The sequence below is a fragment of the Anabrus simplex genome, chromosome 2 (genome assembly GCF_040414725.1).
Source record: "Anabrus simplex isolate iqAnaSimp1 chromosome 2, ASM4041472v1, whole genome shotgun sequence".
NCBI classification, from domain to species: Eukaryota; Metazoa; Arthropoda; class Insecta; order Orthoptera; family Tettigoniidae; genus Anabrus; species Anabrus simplex.
This window is the reverse complement of record NC_090266.1, coordinates 396,380,296-396,403,407: the sequence shown is the minus strand read 5'-3', so window position 1 is coordinate 396,403,407 and position 23,112 is coordinate 396,380,296. Positions and strand designations below refer to the sequence as shown.

Below are 23,112 nucleotides of genomic sequence, written 5' to 3'. Positions count from 1 at the left end.
GTTATTTTGCGTTCCACGTCTGACACATATACCATGCCTCAGTCCAAAGAAAAAAAGTGTTGAATGTGAGGATCAAATAATAAATCCAGCCCTGCTAAATAATTGCTCATTCTCCAGCTTAAGGACATAGCTAATGTGTGGTATGTGATGCAATAATAATATTATTGGTTTTACTTCCAACTACCTTCGTATTTATGCTTTCCGGATACGCAGAGGTGGCAGAAGATTGTCCCGCAGGAGTTCTTTCACATTCTATTACAACTTTCGTCACGATGCTAATGTATTTGAGAACCTTAAAATACCACTGGACTGATTCCAAGTAGGACTCTGAACGCCAGCCCTCTAACGTCCGAGCTACTCATCCCAGCGTGCCTGATATCCATCGTTCGAATTGCTGAAAGAGCAAATCTGAATGCTTGGGATTTTCTTATTTCGTCTAAAAATTCCCTGTAATAAAAACTTCCTGGGCAATACCTAACCCACTCCCCGTGGGGCAGAACGTAGTTCAATCTACACCAGTGATTCCAAAAGAAATACAACCACCATCAACCTTTCAGATGACGAAAAATTAATCCCGCAAGAATGCAATTCTGATATAGCAACTACAGGGCAATTAATAATAATGGTAAATTAATAATAATTTAAAAGCCTTATTCCTACTCATTTCTTTCTTTCTTAATCTGCTTACCCTCCAGGGTTGGTTTTTCCCTCGGACTCCGCGAGGGATCCCACCTCTACCGCCTCAAGGGCAGTGTCCTAGAATTTCAGACTCTGGGTTGGGGAATACAACTGGGGAGGATGACCAGTACCTCGCCCAGGCGGTCTCACCTGCTATGCTGAACAGGGGCCTTGGCGGGGGATGGGAAGATTGGAAGGGATATACAAGGAAGAGGGAAGGAATCAGCCGTGGCCTTGTATCATCCCGGCATTTGCCTGGAGGAGAAGTGGGAAACCACGGAAAACCACTTCGAGGATGGCTGAGGTGGAAATCGAACCCATCTCTACTCAGTTGACCTCCCGAGGCTGAGTGAACCCCGTTTCAGCTCTCGTACCACTTTTCAAATTTCGTGGCAGAGCCGAGAATCGAACCCGGGCCTCCGGGGGTGGCAGCTAATCACACTAACCATTACACCACAGAGGCGGACTTTTCCTACTCATAACTGTCAAATTTTTTCTAAGAGGAGAGTTCTTATATTTTTCAGTACGTTTACAGACGTGAGTTTTCCTTAATATACAGTATATTACTTTACGGAAGCCCACTGATCGTGCAAGAATTCAATCCTGCAACATTCTACCCAAGAGGTAGATTTAGTCTAACTAACTGGGCTCAAAATCCATCTAGGAGGTAATAAATGAACATGTGAGTGCGCCACCAAATTAAACGACTCGACACCCTACGCTGAACAAGGTGAAACATAATGAAATAAAGAAATCTGTAGATCCTATTTCTCAACTCTGACATATGAAATACCCATGGTACTAGGATATAAGCATAATACTTACGTATACTGTATTACTTTGTTTATATTATTCAACGCATGAATACGTGTTTTACAAAATGTTAATCCCTCAACATCTGAGATAGTTTAACATAAATTAATTATATTATTATGTTTGTTCCAGCCCCAGGTAGTGGCCAATGAAACAACGGTAACAAGCACTGTCACATTTTCACCGGTTCCTGAGGACCATGGCCACATTCTGAAATGTCACGCGGATAACCCAAAAATTCCCAATTCAGGCATTGAGGATTCTCTGCCACTTGAAGTTGTGTGTAAGTACAATGTTCATATTTTACCTGTATTAGCTTGTTTTCATAATTTAAATACACAGAATAGAATGCGTTAAAATTTCCATAATATGAAATTAAAAATCTTCCATTTAACAGTATGAATTAATTTAGCGTACAGAAAGTCTCCTTGACTTGATAACCTTTTATTGTAGGACTACCAGTGAGTTGCTACATTCAGTGGTCTGAGTTTCGATCTACGCATTTAGCGAAAACGTCCACACTTTTCGTCTCATAGTCATTATTAGAGATGGAATTTCTCCACCTCACAATTGCGCTCCCCAACTCTAAGTAGTAAAATAAAAAAAAATGTAGCCTGTATGAGAACTTCTTCGTGCAATGAATGTTCAGAGTGTATTGAGACATGAACAAATTTTGAATACACTTACATATCGCAAGGGGCTCTCCAGGAGAGGTGGTAAAGGCGTCTCGGTTCAGCTAGGAGGACATGGTTTATATTTTCAGTCTGGAAGTCGAAAAGGAAACCAAATTTCCAATTCTGGAGAGGTACATGTCTCACTCAACCTACATCTAAAATGAATACCAGGTTAATTCTTGGTGGCAAAGGCATCGAGAATTTAGCCAAGTAATCTACCTGCGGGTAATTAAAACGTGTCCTCCAAGGGTCTTGTTGCTCTGCACTGAGATGGTTAGAATATCAAAAATAATGCGTGTAAATTTTAAGAATTAAGGCAAACACTAAGACACCCTTCCGAAATACAACCGAACGTTTTAAGGGTTATTTAAAACATATACATATTTAGAACTCAGGTAAACCATTATTGTTTAGATTACTGTACACAGTACGTCAATAACCAGAAACTTTTCTACAGTCCATTGTACAAAGCCAATTTACTGGATGCGACTCTTATCTCGCACATGTGAAGTTTCACATATTACCTATAAACAAATGCTCTACAATAGACTATAATATAAAGTGCATGAACACAGGCCTAATGAAGGTGAAAGAAAACACTAAACAAAAAATACAAAAGATGAACTGACTAAAGATTAAGACAAATTAGTTTTCTATTTGAAATACAATTAAATTGAAATTACAAAATATTATATTTCGCTCTAGAATTAGCCTGTTACTTTACTTACTTACCACTGAATAAAAAGATGGAAAGAATGCCATTCAAAGACCAAATTATTGAGACCACTAGTGATATTTTATCCTTGTTTATCTTGAGAATAGGCTTAATATATCAGGCCTTACTGTGCGAAAAACCTCATCTTTTATTCCTTACTTCGATGATACAAATCTTTTCAGATTTCTTCTACTGTAAATATGTGAAAGTGAAATTATAACATAGAGCATATACATCTTTGCTTTAATTATACCAGAAGATATTTGAAAAATCGTTCAAAGAATCGAGTATTTCGAAAAGTTAAATTTAAATAAACGACGTAAGTAAGTAAACAAAATAAAAGAAATGTGTGAGTGTCTACTATGTTTTAGGTAGTGTTGGCTACTGAGTGTACGATTCAAAGCAGTTTATCGATTGATTCAAGTGTCCGAGTGAATCGATTCACAGGAACGGCGAACTGACGGCATACAATTCAGCTGACTCGCAGCAGACAGTGCTGAGTGGCGCAATCATGGATCAGTGGAACACAACACAACACACACACACACGGTTCATTATCGGCATACTGGGCACTGGCGGGGAGCCGAACTTCCGCTGCAGCGAGACATGCAGAGCCATGGCGCACTGAAATAATCGAACACAATCACGGATCAGTGAAACACAACACACACACGGCTCATTATCCGCACACTGGACACTGGCAGGGAGCCGAACTTCCGCTGCAGCGAGACATACAGAGCCATGACACACTGAAGGAATCGTACGCTCGGACTCTCGCTCTCAACTTGGTTGAAAATAATATCCACTTGCATACACAGTTCTCTCCTTGCAGAGAGGTTTAAGTAATAGATGAATTTACTTGCAGTGTTAAAAAGGTAGTCAAAACATAATTCCCAAGTACATATCTGCTAAATAGTTAGACTAAGGTCATTCGACTTATTAGTTTAATGAATCAGTATTATAACTTAGTTGACATTCGACAATAAATTCAACTCAACTACGACGATGAGTCATGTTCATGACCACTCGAAATTATTGTCTGTTTATAGTGCGAAGAACCGCTCAATATTTTCTTCGTTCTTATGTCGCATCATTGCTCAAGACTTCAATAATCGAATCTCGATATCACCGGTGTACGTGAACATTAAGTTAGTGAGCCAACTGACGCAAAAGCTTCAATAAAAGGATGTTGAATCAGAAAAAAAAAAGTGCTTCTTTACATATTGGGTAACCGATACAAAATATGACAATTTAGGAATCCTCTGCTGACAGAAATAAGCATATTTTCAAAGATGACCGTGTAAGTTGGCAATGCGATTGGGGTCGCGTAGCTACGAGCTTGTATTCGGGGGTTGGTGGGTTCGAATCCTACCATCGGCAACCATTAAGATGGTCTTCCGTAGTGTCCCATTCTCACACCAGGCAAATGCTGGTGCTGCATCTTAATTATGGCCAAGGACGCTTCCTTCCCTCTCTTAGCCCTTCCCTATCACATAGCCGTCATAAGACCTATCTGTGCCGGTGCGACGTAAAGCAGCTTATTTGAATTATGTTGTTGAGTTGTGACCTTTAGAGAACTGTGCACAACCATAAGTTAGTGTGTGAAATTTGAGTTAAGTCAGTTATTATTATTATTAATCGATATGTTATTTTTGTACTGTAACTTAATTAGGAAGTATTGACCTACCGGAGTGGTAATTTTATATGCATTTCATTTTAAACATTTTTTTAAATGTTTATTTATTTTATTTATTCCTGACTTACATTTGTGGTGAAGTTAGGGTTCACGGCCCTCTCTTACACTTAACCACTATAAAAAATAAAAATTCAAAATGTAAATATAAAAGTAAGACATAGAAATTCTAAAAAGAATTCATACTACGGACAGATAATTCTAAGACTAAGTTAGGCCGACATATCAGTACAGAAATTAATGTGACAATACTAATACTAATACTAATACTAATACTAATACTAATACTAATACTAATACTAATACTAATACTAATAATAGGTGTGGATTACTATAGTCACGTCCTAGTTCGTGAACCATGGGCAACGGCTGAGTGGCCTTATAAGTGGTCCTGAGAGTCGGGATACCAGTTTCTATGGAATGGGAGTGGGCACTTCGGACATATTCTGAGTCATGGTCCTCCTTGTGTTCAGGCGGCTAGGGCTATACAATTCACCGGTGGTCCATAATCCTTAGAGGAGAGATCCTCACTTGGACTATGTGCAAGTAGGGTAGCATCCTGCTAAATGAATTTGCCGAACTCAGAACATTTTAAGCAAGCCTCGGACCTATGGGAGCAATGGAGTCCCACTCCCATTTGACAGGCGAGGGACTCCTTGGAAACAACTTAGCAAACGAAATGGAATTCGATGGGGAGCTATCAATATTAATGGGGCTTATGGAAGAAAGAAAGTACAACTGGCTGAGTCAGCAAACAGGATGCATCTGGATGTGCTAGGAGTAAGTGATATTCAGGTAAGGGGAGATAACAAGGAAGAGATACGAGATTATAAAGTGTACTTGACGGGTGTTAGAAAGGGAAGGGCAGAGTCTTGGGTAGGGCTCTTTTCAGGAATACCATTGCAAGCAACATAGTTTCAGTTAGGCACGTAAATGAGCGAATGATGTGGGTAGATTTGTCAGTTGGAGGAATTAGGACTAGAATTGTGTCTGTGTATTCACCATGTGAGGGTGCAGATGAGGATGAACTTGACAAGTTTTATGAAGCATTGAGTGCATCGTGGTCAGGGTCAACAGCAAGGATAGAATAGTGCTAATAGGCGATTTCAATGTGAGAGTTGGGAATAGAACTGAGGGATACTAAAGGGTGATTGGTAAATATGTGGAATATATGGAAGCTAATGGGAATGGGAAGCGTTTGCTGGACTTCTGTGCAAGTATGGTTTTAGCAGTTACGAACACGTTCTTCAAGTATAAGGCTATTCGCGGCTACACATGGGAGGCTAGAGGTACCAGATCCATAATAGACTATATCTTAACCGAATTCAGGAAATCTGTTAGGAATGTACGAGTTCTCCGGAGATTTTTCGATGATACAGTCCACTATCTGATCTGTAGTGAACTAAGTATCTCTAGGCCTAAGGAAGAGAAAGTGAAATCTGTCTACAAACGAATAAGGGTAGAAAATCTCCAGGACGTAAAAAGAAGGCTTATCAGAAATGGCTCCAAACAAGGGCCGAGGCAGACAGGGACTTGTACGTAGATGAAAGAAACAGAGCGAAGCAAATAGTTGATGAATCCAAAAAGAAGTCCTGGGAAGACTTCGGTAATACCTTTGAAAGGCTAGGTCAAGCTGCAGGGAAACCTTTATGGACAGTAATAAAGAATCTTAGGAAGGGAGGGAAAAAGAAAATGAACAGTGTTTTTAGTAATTCAGGTGAACTCATAATAGATCCCAGGGAATCACTGGAGAGGTGGAGGGAATATTTTGAACATCTTCTAAATATGAAAGGAAATCATCCTGGTGGTGTTGCGAACAGCCATGCTTATGGGGAGGAGGAAAATGATGGTGAAATTACGCTTGAGGAAGTGGAAAAGATTGTAAATAAACTCCATTGTCATAAAGTAGCAGGAATAGATGAAATTAGACCGGAAATGTTGAAGTATAGTGGGAAGGCAGGGATGAAATGGCTTCACAGAGTAGTAAAATTAGCATGGAGTGTTGGTAATGTACCTTCAGATTGGACAAAAACAGTAATTGCACCTATCTATAAGCAAGGGAACAGAAAGGATTGCAACAACTATCGAGGTATCTCATTGATTAGTATACCAGGCAAAGTATTCACTGGCATCTTGGAAGGGAGGGTGCGATCATTTGTTGAGAGGAAGTTGGATGAAAACCTGTGTGGTTTCAGACCACAGTGAGGCTGTCAGGATCAGATTTTCAGTATGCACCAGGTAATTGAAAAATGCTACGAGAGGAATAGGCAGTTTTGTTTATGTTTCGTAGACCTAGAGAAAGCATATGACAGGGTACCGAGGGAAAAGATGTTCGCGATACAGGGGGACTATGGAATTAAATGTAGTTTATTAAAATCAATCAAAGGCATTTATGTTGACAATTGGGCTTCAGTGAGAATTGATGGTAGAATGAGTTGTTGGTTCAGGGTACTTTGACAAGGCTGTAATCTTTCACCTTTGCTGTTCGTATTTTATATGGACCATCTGCTGAGAGATCTAATGTGCCGGAGTGGGATTCAGTTAGGTGAAAATGTAGTAAGCAGTCTGGCCTATGCTGAGGTCTTCGTCTTAATGGCAGATTGTGCCGAAAGCCTGCAGTCTAATATCTTGGAACTTGAAAAGAGGTGCAATGAGTATGATTAGAAAATTAGCCTCTCGAAGACTAAATTGATTTTAGTAAGTAAGAAATTCAACAGAATTGAATGTCAGATTGGTGATACAAAGCTAGAACAGATCGATCATTTCAAGTACTTTGGTTGTGTGTTCTCCCAGGATGGTAATATAGTAAGTGAGATTGAATCAAGGTGTCGTAAATCTAATACAGTGAGCTCGCAGTTGCGATCAACAGTATTCTGTAAGAAGGATGTCAGCTCCCTGACGAAACTCTCATTACATCGGTCTGTTTTCAGACCAACTTTGCTTTACGGGAGCGAAAGCTGGGTGGACTCAGGATATCTTATTCATAAGTTAGAAGTAACAGACATGAAAGTAGCAAGAATACAAACAGGTGGGAACAATGGCATGAGGGTACTCGGAATGAGGAGATAAAGGCTCATTTAGGAATGAAATCGATGGATGTAGCTGTACGCATAAACCGGCTTCGGTGTTGGGGTCATGTGTGGCGAATGGAGGAGGATAGTTTACCTAGGAGAATATTGGACTCTGTTATGTAGGGTAAGAGAAGTAGAGGTAGACCAGGACGACGATGGTTGGGCTCGGTTTCTAACGATTTCAAGATAAGAGGTGTAGAACTAACTGAGGCCAGAACACTAGTTGCAAATCGAGGATTTTGGCGGCGTTTAGTAAATTCACAGAGGCTTGCAGACTGAACGGTGAAAGGCATAACAGTCTACAACGATAATGTATGTATGTATGTATGTATGTATGTATGTATGAATAATAATAATAATAATAATAATAATAATAATAATAATAATAATAATAATAATAATAAATGAAGAAAACCCATTTACACAACATGAGACGAAGTAATGTGCCGAATGTCCATTGGGAGTGTATTCCAGAGTCTCGATGCAGTAACTAAAAAGAATGATTGCAGGAATTCGTTCGACTTAGTGGAATTTCAAGTAGGGAACCAGAACGGGTACTAATTTCAGGGAATGAGGAAGGGAAACGGAAATTATAAGAGAGGTAAGTAGGAGTGGTCGTCTAGAGCACTTGGTAAACAAGTGTCATTAGGTGAAATTTCCTTCGTTCATTTATGCGTAGCCATCCCAGTGTTTTGAAATATGGTGTAAGATGAGCGTCATGTCGCAGTTGGAAGGCATATCGTATGCATGAGTTTTGTGCTCGCTGAAGTCTTAAGGCGTGTTCAGCATTTAGATTGACTAGTACCGTATCACAGTAGTCTAAAATTGGGAGTATTATTGCTTGGATTAATTTTAATTTAAGTTTTTGAGGAAAAGAATCATTGTGACTTTTCAGGGGATATAGAGCTGCTACTTTATTTAAACACAGTTATTTTTACATCTAATTCTCTATATTTTGTTGAGTTCTTACTTTCGGAGAACTATGAAAAATCACAAGTCTGTGTAGAAAATTTGATTAGTGCCGATTATTAATATTATTATTAACTATGTAAGTTTTGTACTCTTATATAATAAGCACAAGTACCTATTTCTTCATGCATTTTAATTTTAACTTATTTGTTTTGAATTGTGTACTTACCGTGAATACTATGAAATTTCCAAGTGCCTTGAAATAATTTAAGGAATGGCTAGGCAAACAGCTGATAGGGAATCTCCCACCTGGGCGACAGTTCGAAATGCAGATCATTGATGATTGCGATAATTCCATATACAGTACTTATTTTATGCTGTCGTCACTGTGGGCGAAATGCTTTGTAACATCAAAACATGACGTGAAGTGGAGGCTGCAGGCGAAAACTGAATCTAAAAGCTAGATGCCGCATAGGAAAGCAGTACATAGAAAGAAATCAGATGACAGCAGCGAGCATTGAATATTGTTGCTGCTGTCTTATCAGTGCCGGCTACACAGATGTAAAAGGACAGTGAGTCTAATGTGCCGTGAATCGGATCACTGTATCGATTCAGTAACGTGAACGTGCCAAGCAATCGGGTTTAGTAGGGTATGAAAGTAACGGTGAAAATTATGATACAGTAAAATTAATCCAATATCCTACCACTAATTTGAAGATGATTGTGCAGCACGTTTTCAGGAAAATCCAACTATCAAGTCCCTCTGCGAGAGCATCCCATTGTGAAAGCCCAGGGACAAGAGAGATTTAATGGCAGCCCCATACTAACGAATGTCTTGATAGTTTCACGAAATTTATATGAGCGAACTTCTGAATAATTAAAATAATGAAACATGTTTTACTAATTTTTATTATTATTCCACAATTTTTTGGCGATGAATACTCATACGTCGTCACCTAGCTAATACATTGGTCGCGAAATGTAAACTTACTGAAATAAAATGGCGTATGGCTTTTAGTGCCGGGAGTATCCAATGACATGTTCGGCTCGCCAGGTGCAGGTCCTTCGATTTGACTCCCGTAGGTGACCTGTGCGTAGTGATGAGGACGAAATGCTGATGAAGACGACACATACACGCAGCTCTCGTGCCAGCGAAATTAACCAATTATGTTAAAATTCCAGACCCTGCCGGGAATCGAACCCGGGAACCTTGTTGCCAAAGGCCTGCACGCTAAACATTTAGCCATGGTGCCGGACTTTCATGCAGTGACTGTTTTCGCAAAGCAGCCGAGTCTTCTATCCTTTCATGTTCTCGAAGTTAGACCACCCTTCTAACTCCAAGAACAGTAAAGTCGATAGTCATTTTTTTATGTCTTATATTGTACAAAGGCACTATAGATTTGCCTTGCAGAGCTAAATACTATTTAGTGGCAAGCAACGAAAGGTCGCTGCGTCCCAGTAAGTCCGTTTTTCAAACACGTACGCATCAAGTAGTTGCATACCCCTCTACTCGAAAGACCTCTCTAAATAACACTTAGAGTAAGATCGGTCTCGGAGACCGGGCTTATTTAACTACTGACACCACGTAACATCCAGGTATGTTTAGTTGAAAATGATATATCATAAACCATAAAAAGCACATTTTACAATAAATTAGTACACTCTAAGGGTATTAACAGGTAGAGAAAATGGTCACAATTTCAAACTTCAAGCTCAAGTTTACTGGAAAAGTACAGTATTATTTAAAAATTATTTTTTATGGTGATATTATCCTTTCACTCCAACACAATTGGCACTGTAACTGACAACAGTTACCTAGATATTATGAACAAGATCGGCAGATTTTGAGGAACATTCCAAACATATTCCTTTTGCACATCTAATGCCCTTGTACGCCGTTTACCTCTTCTTCTGGTATGGACACGTGCTGCAAGTCTTCCTCTTCCCAAGTCTGTCAGTTATAGTGCCTTCTGAAATAGGCAGGTCATCTTGGGGGTTAAGGACTTCTGGAATACTTTTCATCAATTTAAGTGGGAAGTTTGGAATGGAAACTCGTTCGGCAAGATGAGGTTTCACAATTTCCATCTCAAGTTCATGAACAAAGTCAAACCTCTTCACAATTTTGTTCCCTGAGTAGCACAAGTATAGAATATAGCTATTGACCATAGCTATATTGAAGAAAGAAAAGAATACTGCCATAGGCCATCACCGGGTTCTTCTATTTGATGAATAATTTGCGCACTTCATGTCAAGTGTATCCACACCGGATTTAGTTGCATTGTAGTTACTGTTGATTTCTTGCATTCCATTTTTATCTTCACATCTGCTATGATGCATTGATGAAATAAAGATTACAGCTCTATTCTTCTCTGGAACAATAGACAACTGTGTCGGGTCCTTAGTAAATCCATACAAAGCGGTTCTTGAAGGTGATGGAATCTCTGTTTTGTTTTTCCTCACAGTTACCACGTATGATAGTCCCGGATTTTTAAAACGTTTGCCAGTTCCACAGATGAAAACCAATTGTCTCCTGTTATATTGCGATTGCTTTTCTGCACAATATTTGTAACTCTCAAGACGGACTGCGTTGGCTTTCCTAATTTACGTTCTTCACCTGTAAGACCTATCCCATCAGAAACTTTATCTGTATAAATATAGGCGTTATACAGGTACGAACACTTAGAATCTGTTAAGAACACTACCTTTATTCCATATTTTCACGGTTTCTTTGGCATGCATACTTTAAATGGACATCTACCCCTGAATGGTATAAGCATCTCGTCGACGCAAACATTTTCTCCCAGGACGAACGACTTTTGGCAGTTGCCCAAAAATTTCTCGAAGAATGTGGAGATTGGAGCCGCGCGATTTGTCTTCCTCCTGCTTTCTCTGTCTCTAGAGCGAGTAGAAGGATCTCGAACCTCTTCACTGACATTGTACACCGAAAAATTGGACGTTCTGATGGTCCAGTAGAAAACAAAGAGTGCATATTCTCGCGGCCTGACTTGAAAATGGAAGAAAATTCCAGTAATCCACGAAAAGCTTTAATTTCAACAGAATTGGTTTCCCTGCAATTAAACAGATTTGATGGATTTTGAATTTCACCCCGTACGTTTTATAGTATTTTGTTTGCCCATAGAACAATTTAATTAATCACATAATCTTCCAAAAGAAGGTTGCAGATATCTGTAGGAGCTGCTTTATTACCCAAGGCTTTAGCAGAGGCAGTAAGACCAGGCAAACCTCGAATAATATTGTGTGCAAGTGTTTTTCTAGATTGAGTTTGCGACTGGCAGTACCAAACAAATTTATTTTTACCTAGATATACATCATTGGTTGTAACAGTGTCAGGTGAAGCAGATGTGGTTGTTATATTTTCATCTTCACGGCTGGCTTCGTCAGGGTTCAGCATTTCTTCTTCTAACACCTCGGTGTCTGAATCAGATGTTACACTCTCACCTGTATTGCTGATGTTGAAATCTGGATCTTGGTAAGAATCATCAATCTCCTAACCTTCCACCTCATCGTTATCATCTTCCAACCATTCTCCCAATCGTGCGCGAAAATCAACATCAGTTGGCCGCGTTGCCATTGCAAAACGGCGATAGACATTTTCCATGTCTGTGGAATAATATAAGCACAATTTCCTAAGAGGTATCTCCCTCAAATAAAACTTACAGCTATGCTGTATTTGATAAATACTACGTTATACGACATACCGGTCTGTAAGATTGACAAGTTTAGCACAGAACAATGAAACGCTTGACAAATAACCCCGATAACAATGCACTAAACAGTTTTGAGACAACAAATACGCTGTAGCTTATTAGACGAAAGGTCAAAGAACACATAGCTCGAGGGACAATGTAAAACATTTACCATTGTTGCCAATATCGAAGAAATAAAATTATCTATCGGCCTGACAGACCGATCTTTCGGGTTGAGGGATACTACATAGCTTGTCATACGGTGAGATAAAACGGACGAGCCAAGCAGTCAGGTTTAGTAGGATATTAAAGTAACGGTGAAACTGATGATACAGCGGCAGGAAACGGGTACGAGTTGCTGAAACTGAAGTAGATGTACATTGTGTAAACTTTCTGAAAAAACCTATGGAAGTTGTTTCAAAGTGGGACAGCGGAATTGCTGCCACCGGTCAGTAGTGTGGGGGCCACAACCTCATATTACTGTTTGCATCTGTAGCTACGAGTATCAAACGCAAGGCCGCTCGTGTCACATTCGACACATAACACACGGCTTTTGTTAGGGTATGGATGTTTATTGCCCTGAATTGCTTGGTGTACAGACCCGAGTGTGCTGTTTATTCCTTTTAGTATTCAACAGACGGGTTTGTCGACACGCTCCTCGTCTAGGGTGAAGCAAGGCCGAAAGAGCAATAAGTAAAACGCCCGTACCACGAGAGATTTCCACAGAGACGGTAATCAACCGCAAATACGTTTAGGGGTATGAAGCGACGTTTGTGTACAACATCGTCATTTTCCCGTATATTTCCTCTTTGAGAGGCGCCAGTGACATCCTGCAATACTCCGGAGATTATTTTGTACTCTATCCAGGGGAATCGTCACATGATTACCTGGTCAGTAGCACAAAAAGCCAACATCAGCCAGATGTCTGTCGTACGCATCTTATATACCGATCGCCTTCACAGGTAATACTTACAGATACGGGCATGATTTAGTTGCTCGGGTTGATTTCTGTGCATGGATACTAAGGCAAGTGGCAAATAACCGCGCGTGCAAGTCGAAAATCTTGTTTTCGGAGGAGTCACGGTTTCAGGACACTGGTACTGTGAATCGTTATATCATATACTACTGGAGTGTTGGCAGTCCCCACCGGGTGTGGGAGACAGCATGTCAGGCACGACGGGGACTAAAAATTGATATTTGAATATTTCATATCCGGTGCGACATATTGGGTGATCCCCTATTTCGCACACCTTTCTTTCAGAGCTGTTTGGCCGGAGCCAGCAACCTGTAGTTTCTCTGTGATCAACTATCACTGTTGCAAGAGTATGTGCCGCTAGGTGAATGTTTAACCAAGTGGCATCAACACGATGAATCCCCGCCGCACATATCAGCAGTACTTCGCAACCACCTGAATGTTAAATACCACGATAAATGAATTGGAAGGGGAGGACCAGTCACCTGGTAGTCCAGATTGCCCGATTTAACCCACTGAAGTTCTTCCTGTAGGAGCATTTGAAACAAATAGTGTATGCTCAACAGTTAGAAGATCCTGGGATCATTCGAAATCGGATAATGGCAGCCTGCAGATCCTCAACATCTACCGTGTTCCACCGGGCCCGAATATCAGTTCGACAAAGAACACGTACTTTGGTTAACAAAACTGGTGATCAGTTGCCTGGATTCAAATCGCCTGAACATTTTCTCCTAGGCCAAACCTGCTTACTAAACCAGACGTCATCACGTAGTTGCTCTAGGGAGCCGGTGTTACTTGTTCCGCTCGGGACGGGTGTTTGTCACGTGACAAGAGAGCAGCAGTCCGGCGGGTTGCATACGGTGGCCGTACTGTACTTGCGCTACTGGCCTTCAGTACATACTACGTTATGCACTTCCCCTACTTCTTCCCCTACTTGCTCGCTAGGCTGCTCTCGTTCCTCAAGAGCGGGGAGCAAACTGGCTCCGAAGGCATTTCGCTCTCAGTTGACGATGCCTGTACTAAACGACCCTTTTTAGGGTCTCATAAATATCCAGCCACGGTATAAGCATGTGGCAGACAACATAGCCATTAGCTTCAATATTTATTGTAGTTGTATTACATTTCTGGTAGAGTGGAAGTGAAGATCTGTTGACCTTAACTACTCTGCTAAAATGAATAAATAAATAACTAAATAAATAAATATATAAACAAATAAATAAATAAATAAATAAATAAATAAATAAATAAATAAATAAATAAATAAATAAATAAATAAATAAATAAATAAATAAATAAATAAATAAATAAATAAATAAATAAGTAAATAAATAAATGAATAAATAAATAAATAAATAACTAAATAGACAATAGAGAAACAATACAATAAAAACGTAAAACATTCCTACTAGGGATTTGAACCTGAAGCCACGTACGATAAATAATAATAATAATAATAATAATAATAATAATAATAATAATAATAATAATAATAATAATTCAAACAGTGTATCCTCAGCAGTCAGAAGATCCTGGGATCCTTATAATTATATTATATTTATGTTATATAATAATTATAATTACAATTAATAATAATAATAATATCAATAATGGCGTGCGGCCTCTGAAGGGGCCTGATGTAGGTTTTTCGAGTGGACGCTGTATAGGCAATATGCGCGTCTGTGAGGGTGGAGCCCCACGTAGTATGGAATGTAATGCTAAAGACGGCACAAAAATCCAACCCCCCGATCCATAGGAATTAATTAATCCAAGTCAAAGAATCCCCTACCCAGCCGGAAATCGTACCCGGGACCCCTTGAGCCAAATACTAGCATGCTAATCATTTATCCATGGAGTCGGACATATTATTATTATTATTATTATTATTATTATTATTATTATTATTATTATTATTATTATTATTATTATTATTAAATGATGTTAATTGATATATCCTTGATATACACTACAAGTATGCCCATCGCTATTGGGTGTCTACCTCAAAAGAGCTGCGTCACCTCGGTACGATGTCACGAACTTATATTTTTTACTATTATTACCTACCTTATTCCTTTTCTCGTCCAGAACAAATGTTTTGTTCTATACATCGAAAAATGTATATGGCTTATAATCGCTTAGAATGTATCAATGGTGACGTCAATTACGTACAAAATATTTTACGTAAAACTCGAACACTCACTATTTTCATATAGTGACTCGTAAGTATCAAACGGTTGAAATGATGATGATGATGATTATGATAATCATTATAATAATAATTATTATTATTATTATTATTATTATTATTATTATTATTATTATTATTATTATTATTATTATTATTATTATTATTGTACCGGGAGGTACCTCAACTTCGATCATTCAAAATACGCGCCTTAATGAACTCCTCTATCGACCAAAAGGTGAAAGTGATACTACATGAACTTGGAACTTTAATCAGAAGATGTCACTACTGAAATATTAAGTAACTGTAGTATTGTGAAGTTTCCTAAACTGATTGAATTTCTCCTTGTTTTATTTTGATATCCATCAAGAAGTTTGGACATTTTTCCACACATGTCACTACCAAAAAACTCTGATCGTGCACTCTGGTGCAAGGTGGAAGAACTTAACCTAAAGAATTTTCGAAGTTCTAGGTTTTCATAACTGAATCTATGTTCATTTATTTTTGGGTTTCGATAGCTGCAGTCGCTTAAGTGCGGCCAGTATCCAGTAATCGGGAGATAGTGGGTTCGAGCCCCGCAGTTGGCAGCCCTGAAGATGGTTTTCCGTGGTTTCCCATTTTCACACCAGGCAAATGCTGGGGCTGTACCTTAACCAAGGTCACGGCTGCTTCGTTCCACTTCCCATATCCGTGTCGGTGCGACGTAAAACAAATAACAAAAAATATATATTTTTGGTTTGGCAACACTTCTTTTCCTTTCCGCCAGTTTCGAATCTGACCAATCATGAATTTTTGTAATTAATTTTCAACCAATCCCGCATTTCTTGTTCACTTTGAATTTGCCAATAAAAATTGAGTGGGTGTGTCCATATTAGTCCTGAATTCTCTCGAACCTTCCCTGAGGGTATATAAACTGCGTCTTTTCTGGCTACCTTGTCAATTGATAGTCGTCCTTCTAAGTGTGTGTGTGTTAAGGTAGGAGGCGGGGCGTCTCTTTCTGCGGCTGGCAGAACATCTACCAGGTAATGGCCACGTAAATTCTATCTTTCTTGCTGTCTCCGCAAATTTATCCGAGGGGAAGTTCCGAATCTATAACTATGTAACAAACTGTAACAGATCTCTGGAATGTTGTCCTAAATAGGGTTGATTTAACCTACTATGGAAAATATCTCACATTTTAAGTACTCTCGAATAGCGACTGACTGGGCCAGGATCGAATTCTGTAATCTTCACCACAGGTTGTGAGCACCTAACCTAGTGTACATTTTTACTCAGTTGAGTACAGCAACGGCTTCTACTAGCCTCCATTACAATAAAGTGCTTTGACCTCTTTGAAAGCAAATCGGAATACTGTTAAGCTGTTGGCGTTGCCTTTATACCTTTATAGCGTATATTGTTTTTGTCGACTGACTTAATTGTACGTTTTAGCACTGTGGTGTTGCGAATTATGCAAATTTTGTTGCGGTTCGCTTATGAGTTTTGAAAACGTGTTCTCTTTCATTTTCAGCCTTCCTTCATTATATCAACAATACACGAGCGGAGTTTCATTATTTCAACCACGCCGCCAGTTTCTTGTTATTACAGCACACCAGCCCTCCCCTTCGCCAGTCTCTACACCACTTTATACAACGAAATATTGTGGTCATGTATATAAACCGCCAACCTCAAACCACTAAGAATTTCACAAGCCTTGGCTTACTTCACACCCTCCCTATCCCACACCCCACACCTTCTTCATCCTCCCCACATTTACCAAGTGTCAAATATTGCGTTTACTTGGAAAGCCTGTGGGTAAATGTTACCCCAAAAATTCTTTACTCCAGATAGCTTTGTTATGAAAGCGATGATTAATACATAACAGTACACTAAACTCAGTATCGTGTGTGACATTCCTGTTATAATTACTTTGAAAGGGACTGCAGGAGAATTATATCTCTTTGGAAGACGAAAGAATAGGCCTGTTTACCATGCCTCTAATGTTATTTTTCAGTGTCATGAAAACCTCGGTGTTATAACTAATAGGAAACACTTGTCTAGTTACACCTTGTCACTATAGGAAAGGAGGCAAAAATAAATTCATTTACCTCTACGGTCATTGTGTTATCGGCCTTAGAAAACGTACAAGTCAACTTCACTAAAGATATTTTAAGTTACATTTATACCTTATTCAACACGTTACACTTGGGTTACACTGTGCTGCAAGTTGTCATGCTGTCCCAATACAGTTTATTGACGTGTAATATTACTTAAATAACTTATACGTGAAATATTCTGTTTTCATAGCGAAGATACTGAACACAAATTAAATATGATAGATGTTTCGCTAAATTACGCTCCCAATGAAACGAAGACGTTCGATTGACCTAAATTGAGTATTGAATGCTAAAAGGCGAAATAATAATTTAAAAGCTATTTATGCAATCGATAACAATATTCTTAAATCAATTCCAGTGTTAGTAATATTTTGCATACAAACCTTGCATGTGAAACTGAAAAGTATATTGTATTTTTCTAGGGATTTTTCACTGCTAAAATACATATGTCATGAGATATTAATCGTTGGAATGTAATGTATTCAATAACTAAAAAGTAATCCACGGGTAGCATTAGGGAACATTTACTTACATACTGTGGTTTATGAAAATGGACTGCACTAAACAAACGGTCAATAAATATTTCTTAGCAGATATACGTCATGTTTCACTTATTATAGTGGAGTTCGGCAAACTGGACCTAATGTGGACGGAGAGGGTGTCGAGTTTCCGAAGAAATATCGAGTTTTACGGAATAAATTGTGGGTTAATCACAACTCTTAATATTTTACTGCATATTACTCTAATGGAACTTCTACCACAATCCAGGACACAGAAAAGTATAACATTCTCTAAAATAATTCTTAGAATTTGAACAAGAAACGTACATACGAAACTGAAGAAATGGCTAGTTCTTTGTAGGAAAAGTATTAATTTGATGATGATTGACTGTCTCCCTCTCTCATTTCGTCTTCCTACAGCTTTATCCCGTAAAAAAAGGAAATTAATCTCCGTACAGGCCATGGAGTCCCTTGGAGGGGTGGAAGGTAAAGGCATTCACTATCCGTAAGCTCGGCACTTGATGGGGTAGAGTGGTCAACTCTACGCCCGGCCGCCTTTGCCCAGAAGAATTATCCTGGTACTCACGTTTGGTGTAGGCTGAGTGAACCTCAGGGCCATTTGCACCTCCGGAAGCGGAAATTACGTTTCTTAAATTTTACGACTTCCTGATGGGGATTCGAACCCACGTCCTTCCGGGTGAACCGAGCACGCCTTTACCGCCTCGGCCAGACAGCCCCTTTTATCACGTAAGCGACGCAGAAAGAAAATTTCCATAGCACATGCACCTTGCTGCTCCATGTAACAGAGCGTACCCTCAGCGGCCTGCAGTCCTCATTCCGAGTCAAAGGTATGGTTTTTCATGGGTTCTGCCGCATCCTGTACGCGTTGGCCCTCGGACGAGACCTGATCCGGTGAGTGACGTAACAGCGTGGTGCGGGGCTGCTAGCTAAGAACACGCCCATAACCTCACATGACCTTACGCTGGCTACGTATCCAGGCTTCACCTTACAGATCCCAGGGTTGGACCCCAAAGCCTAAGGCCGTTAACGGTAGAGATCCTAGTTCGAAGCACTTATCAAGGATCATGTGTTCGTCCCCAGGCCTAAGAGCGTTAACCTTACAGACCGACTGTGGGGTTCGAACCGACTATGCCTAGGCTAACCGCATAACAGTGCTAAAAATCTAAAAGTGTAGGCATAGCCTTACGCTGACCAGGCCTTAACCTAATCGGCTGCTATTCCCTAAAACTGGCAAATATGCAGTCTTTACGTTACGCTGACCAGGCGTAAACCTAACCGATTGCCCTTTCCTATACTATGACTAAAAGTGCAGACTTAACCTTACGCTAACCAGGCGTTAACCTAACCGGTTGCCCATCCCTACACTCTGGCTAGAAATTCGATCCCAGGCTTAACCTAACTAGACAAGATAAGACGTGATCTAGGGAATTTTGGAGCTGAACTTGGAACAAGTTGGTGGCTACACTTGGGGCTTGGGAGAAGATGCAAGGCGTAATATATATGCTCTATTCATAGGCGTGTAATACTGAGAAGCATCTTTGAGGATCGAAGCTGAGCGACTACGGAGTTCAATACGCTAGCGTATGAGCAGATGAGTAACACGCTATTGGTTTTTGTGTTTGGAACACTGAATTATTGATGCTAATATGTCATGCTTAGAGATTAAAATTTTGTTTTCAGAACCGAAAATAATGTTCGCGCTATACACGACAGGAATGGAACCTAGGGCTCTTCCCTTTGGACTGCTGAGTCACATGCTAATTGAAGGACTGCACATTGAAAGCGTGCGTTAAATCCAAAACACCCAACCGTCGAACTACAAGAAATTTAAAAAAAATCGCCGACCTGACGAGGAATCGAACCCCTGGCTCCTCTATGTGGTCAGCAAACAAGCCTGACTGTTGCGTTTAATTGAAACACCTGGCTTTAGCGCTAAAAGAAATTAAATAATCACCGACCGGATTGGTATTCGAACCTGGAGCTTACTTGGGCACAAAGCTGAAGTGCAATTGTCAAATTATAAACACCAAACATTTGTGCTGCAGGAAAATAAAAATCCCCACCCCAACTAGGATTCGAAACTGGAGCTCGCTTGGACTCAAAACTGAAGTGCTATTGTAAGGTCTAACTCAGAAAATTCAAACATCTAACTCTGAGCTAAGAAAAAACCACCGGGTCGGGATTTCGAACTTGGAGCATACTTGGGATCAGAACCAAGTTCATTGTTTCCACAAGTTCGCGACTTATCATGCATAACCACGCACCCTACTACTACGACTACTACTACTACTACTACTACTACTACTACTACTACTACTGCTAACAATTTAGAGGATCCAATCCACCATCGTACTGAATAATAAACATGTATGCACAATTAAAAAATAACTGGTGCCGGAATTTAGTCCCGCAAGAGTACATGACTTATCACGCACAATCACGCTCAGTAATATTAATAATAATAATAATAATAATAATAATAATAATAATAATAATATAGAGGATCCAAACTACCTTCGTACTGAATACTCAAAATGCTCTCTAATAAGAAAACAATATTTCTTTTGCTTGAATTTAGTCCCGCAGGAATTCGCGTATTATCAGAATTACCCAATAAATAATATAATCCCCGACCCAGCCGGAATGACCTTCCCTACACCCTGGCTTAACGTGACCTAAGATACTTAAATTTCAACACCCGGGCTAAACGCCTAAGTGTGGAACTTTAAGCTAACAGACTTCAAGTTCGATACCGGGGCTAACTATACAAGAGTGCAGGCCCAAAGTTACGCTGACCACGCGTTAACCTAGGATAACCTCCCAGCGCTATGTTCCGTGACTTATTCTGACGCTCATTCTAACTTCTTATTGCTTTAATCATTTTATCATTATCGTTTGACAGAGGTAGAATAGAAATATTTTGTATATCAACAACGTTTTATATAGGTGCTAGGAGTAAGAGTTATAGGGAGGTGTTATTAAAGTAATTAAATAAACAGTATAGTTGTTACTTTTTCTATTATTTCAATCATATAGCGTGCATAACATACATGAAAACAACCCTTTTTTTCTAAAATTTAATTTGTATACTAAAATGCTGTGATGGAATTAGTAGATGCTTTACTTCCTTAAAGCTGACAATGCACGTTTTCTTTCGCATACATTCATCATATGTCATACATGTGCTACGATTCTTTAAATGCCCTAGTTCATCACCTGAAATTGCATTGAATCCAGTAGGTAGGAACACTTTCAAATTTTCGCAAGTAGGTAGCATGCGACTTCCATATCTTATTGATAATCTTTGCAATGAAATAATACGGAATCATTCGTTGACAGGCAACTCAATAAGGCGTAGTGTCTCAACTGCTGCAGAACGACCAATACTGTTAAATGCATCCATGCTATAAAAATAAATAAAGACAGTGATTAGACATTCGAGATCAGCACATCGCACATAAGCTATTTGCATCTCGACTACCTCTTTCTCCTTCTCCTCAAACATACAAACAGTTGTACGCTGTTCCTATTCCTCCTCCTCATAGATTTAAGACTTCCTCCTCCTCCTAACAGGGAGCTCTATCCTCGTTATAGAACTAGTAGCGTATAACTACCCCTGTCTCCTCCTCAAACATACGAACATTCATACGCATCTAAGTCTATGAGGAGGAGGAGGAGGAGGATAAGGAGGAGGATGTCTAAGTCTGTGAGGAGGAGGAGGTCAGCGTTAGGTCCCTATGAATAAAGCATATGTACAAAGTCTTACATCATCTCCCTTCTGTTTTTCTTCATGGGGCCTCTAAATATTAGTTCCTAATTAGCGTCAACCTCTAAGATCTTTTGCCGGCCCCGTGGTGTAGGGGTAGCGTGCCTGCCTCTTAACCGGAGGCCCCGGGTTCGATTCCCGGCCAGGTCAGGGATTTTTACCTGGACCTGAGGGCTGGTTCGAGGTCCACTCAGCCTACGTGATTAGAATTGAGGAGCTATCTGACGGTGAGATGGCGGCCCCGGTCTAGAAAGCCAAGAATAACGGCCGAGAGGAATCGTCGTGCTGACCACACGACACCTCGTAATCTGCAGGCCTTCGGGCTGAGCAGCGGTCGCTTGGTAGGCCAAGGCCCTTCACGGGCTGTAGTGCCATGGGGGGGTTTCTAAGATCATTTGCTACACACCATCTTCCTTTTTTGCTATTTGCTATACGTCGCACCGACACAGATAGGTCTTATGGCGACGATGGGATGGGAAAGGCCTAGGAGTTGGAAGGAAGCGGCCGTGGCCTTAATTAAGGTACAGCCCCAGCATTTGCCTGGTGTGAAAATGGGAAACCACGGAAAACCATCTTCAGGGCTGCCGACAGTGGGGCTCGAACCCACGATCTCCCGGATGCAAGCTCACAGCCGCGCGCCTCTACACGCACGGCCAACTCGCCCGGTGCCATCTTCCTAGTCCCATGTGTAGCCGCCATCTTCTTCCCCATTCGGCATCCAGAGTCACGCCCCTATGAATTTCAACGGGCTTCCTGATAATTAATAACAGACACACTGTTGATAGCCCCCAAATTTAAATAGCAATCCATAGTTCAAAAGTATGCATATTTTTTCCACACGCAGACCGGACAATGACAAGTTCGAACACCTACCTCAATGTACAAAGAGTTACATTCGCAAGTTTTTGCTAGGTTAGCAACCATGGTGCTTGCAGAAACAATTCTGCTGAGATGTAACATTTTTCGCTTCATAATACTTTGTCAGCATTCCTTTTCTGTAGCGTATTGAGCTGTTAGGTTACACTAGTCTTCTCCCCAAGGAAAATCTCAGTCTCTTCAGTTTAAGAGAGTTCCAAGTTCGATGTCCGTTCTTCTTTTGTTCAAGGGAGTCCAAGACTCGATCTCTGTGTAGGTTAGATATTTTGACTAAGGTTACATTTGTTCAACCTCTGAATAAGGCATATGTATTAAGGCTTACACTACCTCCCTAGCCCGCTGCCGCCATAATTTTCTGAGTTCAACGTCCAACGTTACGACCCCTGTGAATATCGAACATATATTAAGCCTTACTTCATGTCCGACTCGTTGGCTGAATGT

General features: G+C 40.1%; 1 protein-coding gene across 1 annotated transcript in view; it reads left to right on the top strand.

Annotated features, from left to right (window-relative positions):
• Positions 1-23,112, top strand: part of LOC136864162 (uncharacterized) — a 1,211,188-nt gene that overhangs the window by 219,708 nt on the left and 968,368 nt on the right. The window contains exon 3 of the mRNA XM_067140810.2: positions 1,624-1,774. Coding sequence (XP_066996911.2) covers positions 1,624-1,774 — 151 coding nt within the window. The remainder of the gene's footprint in view (positions 1-1,623; positions 1,775-23,112) is intronic.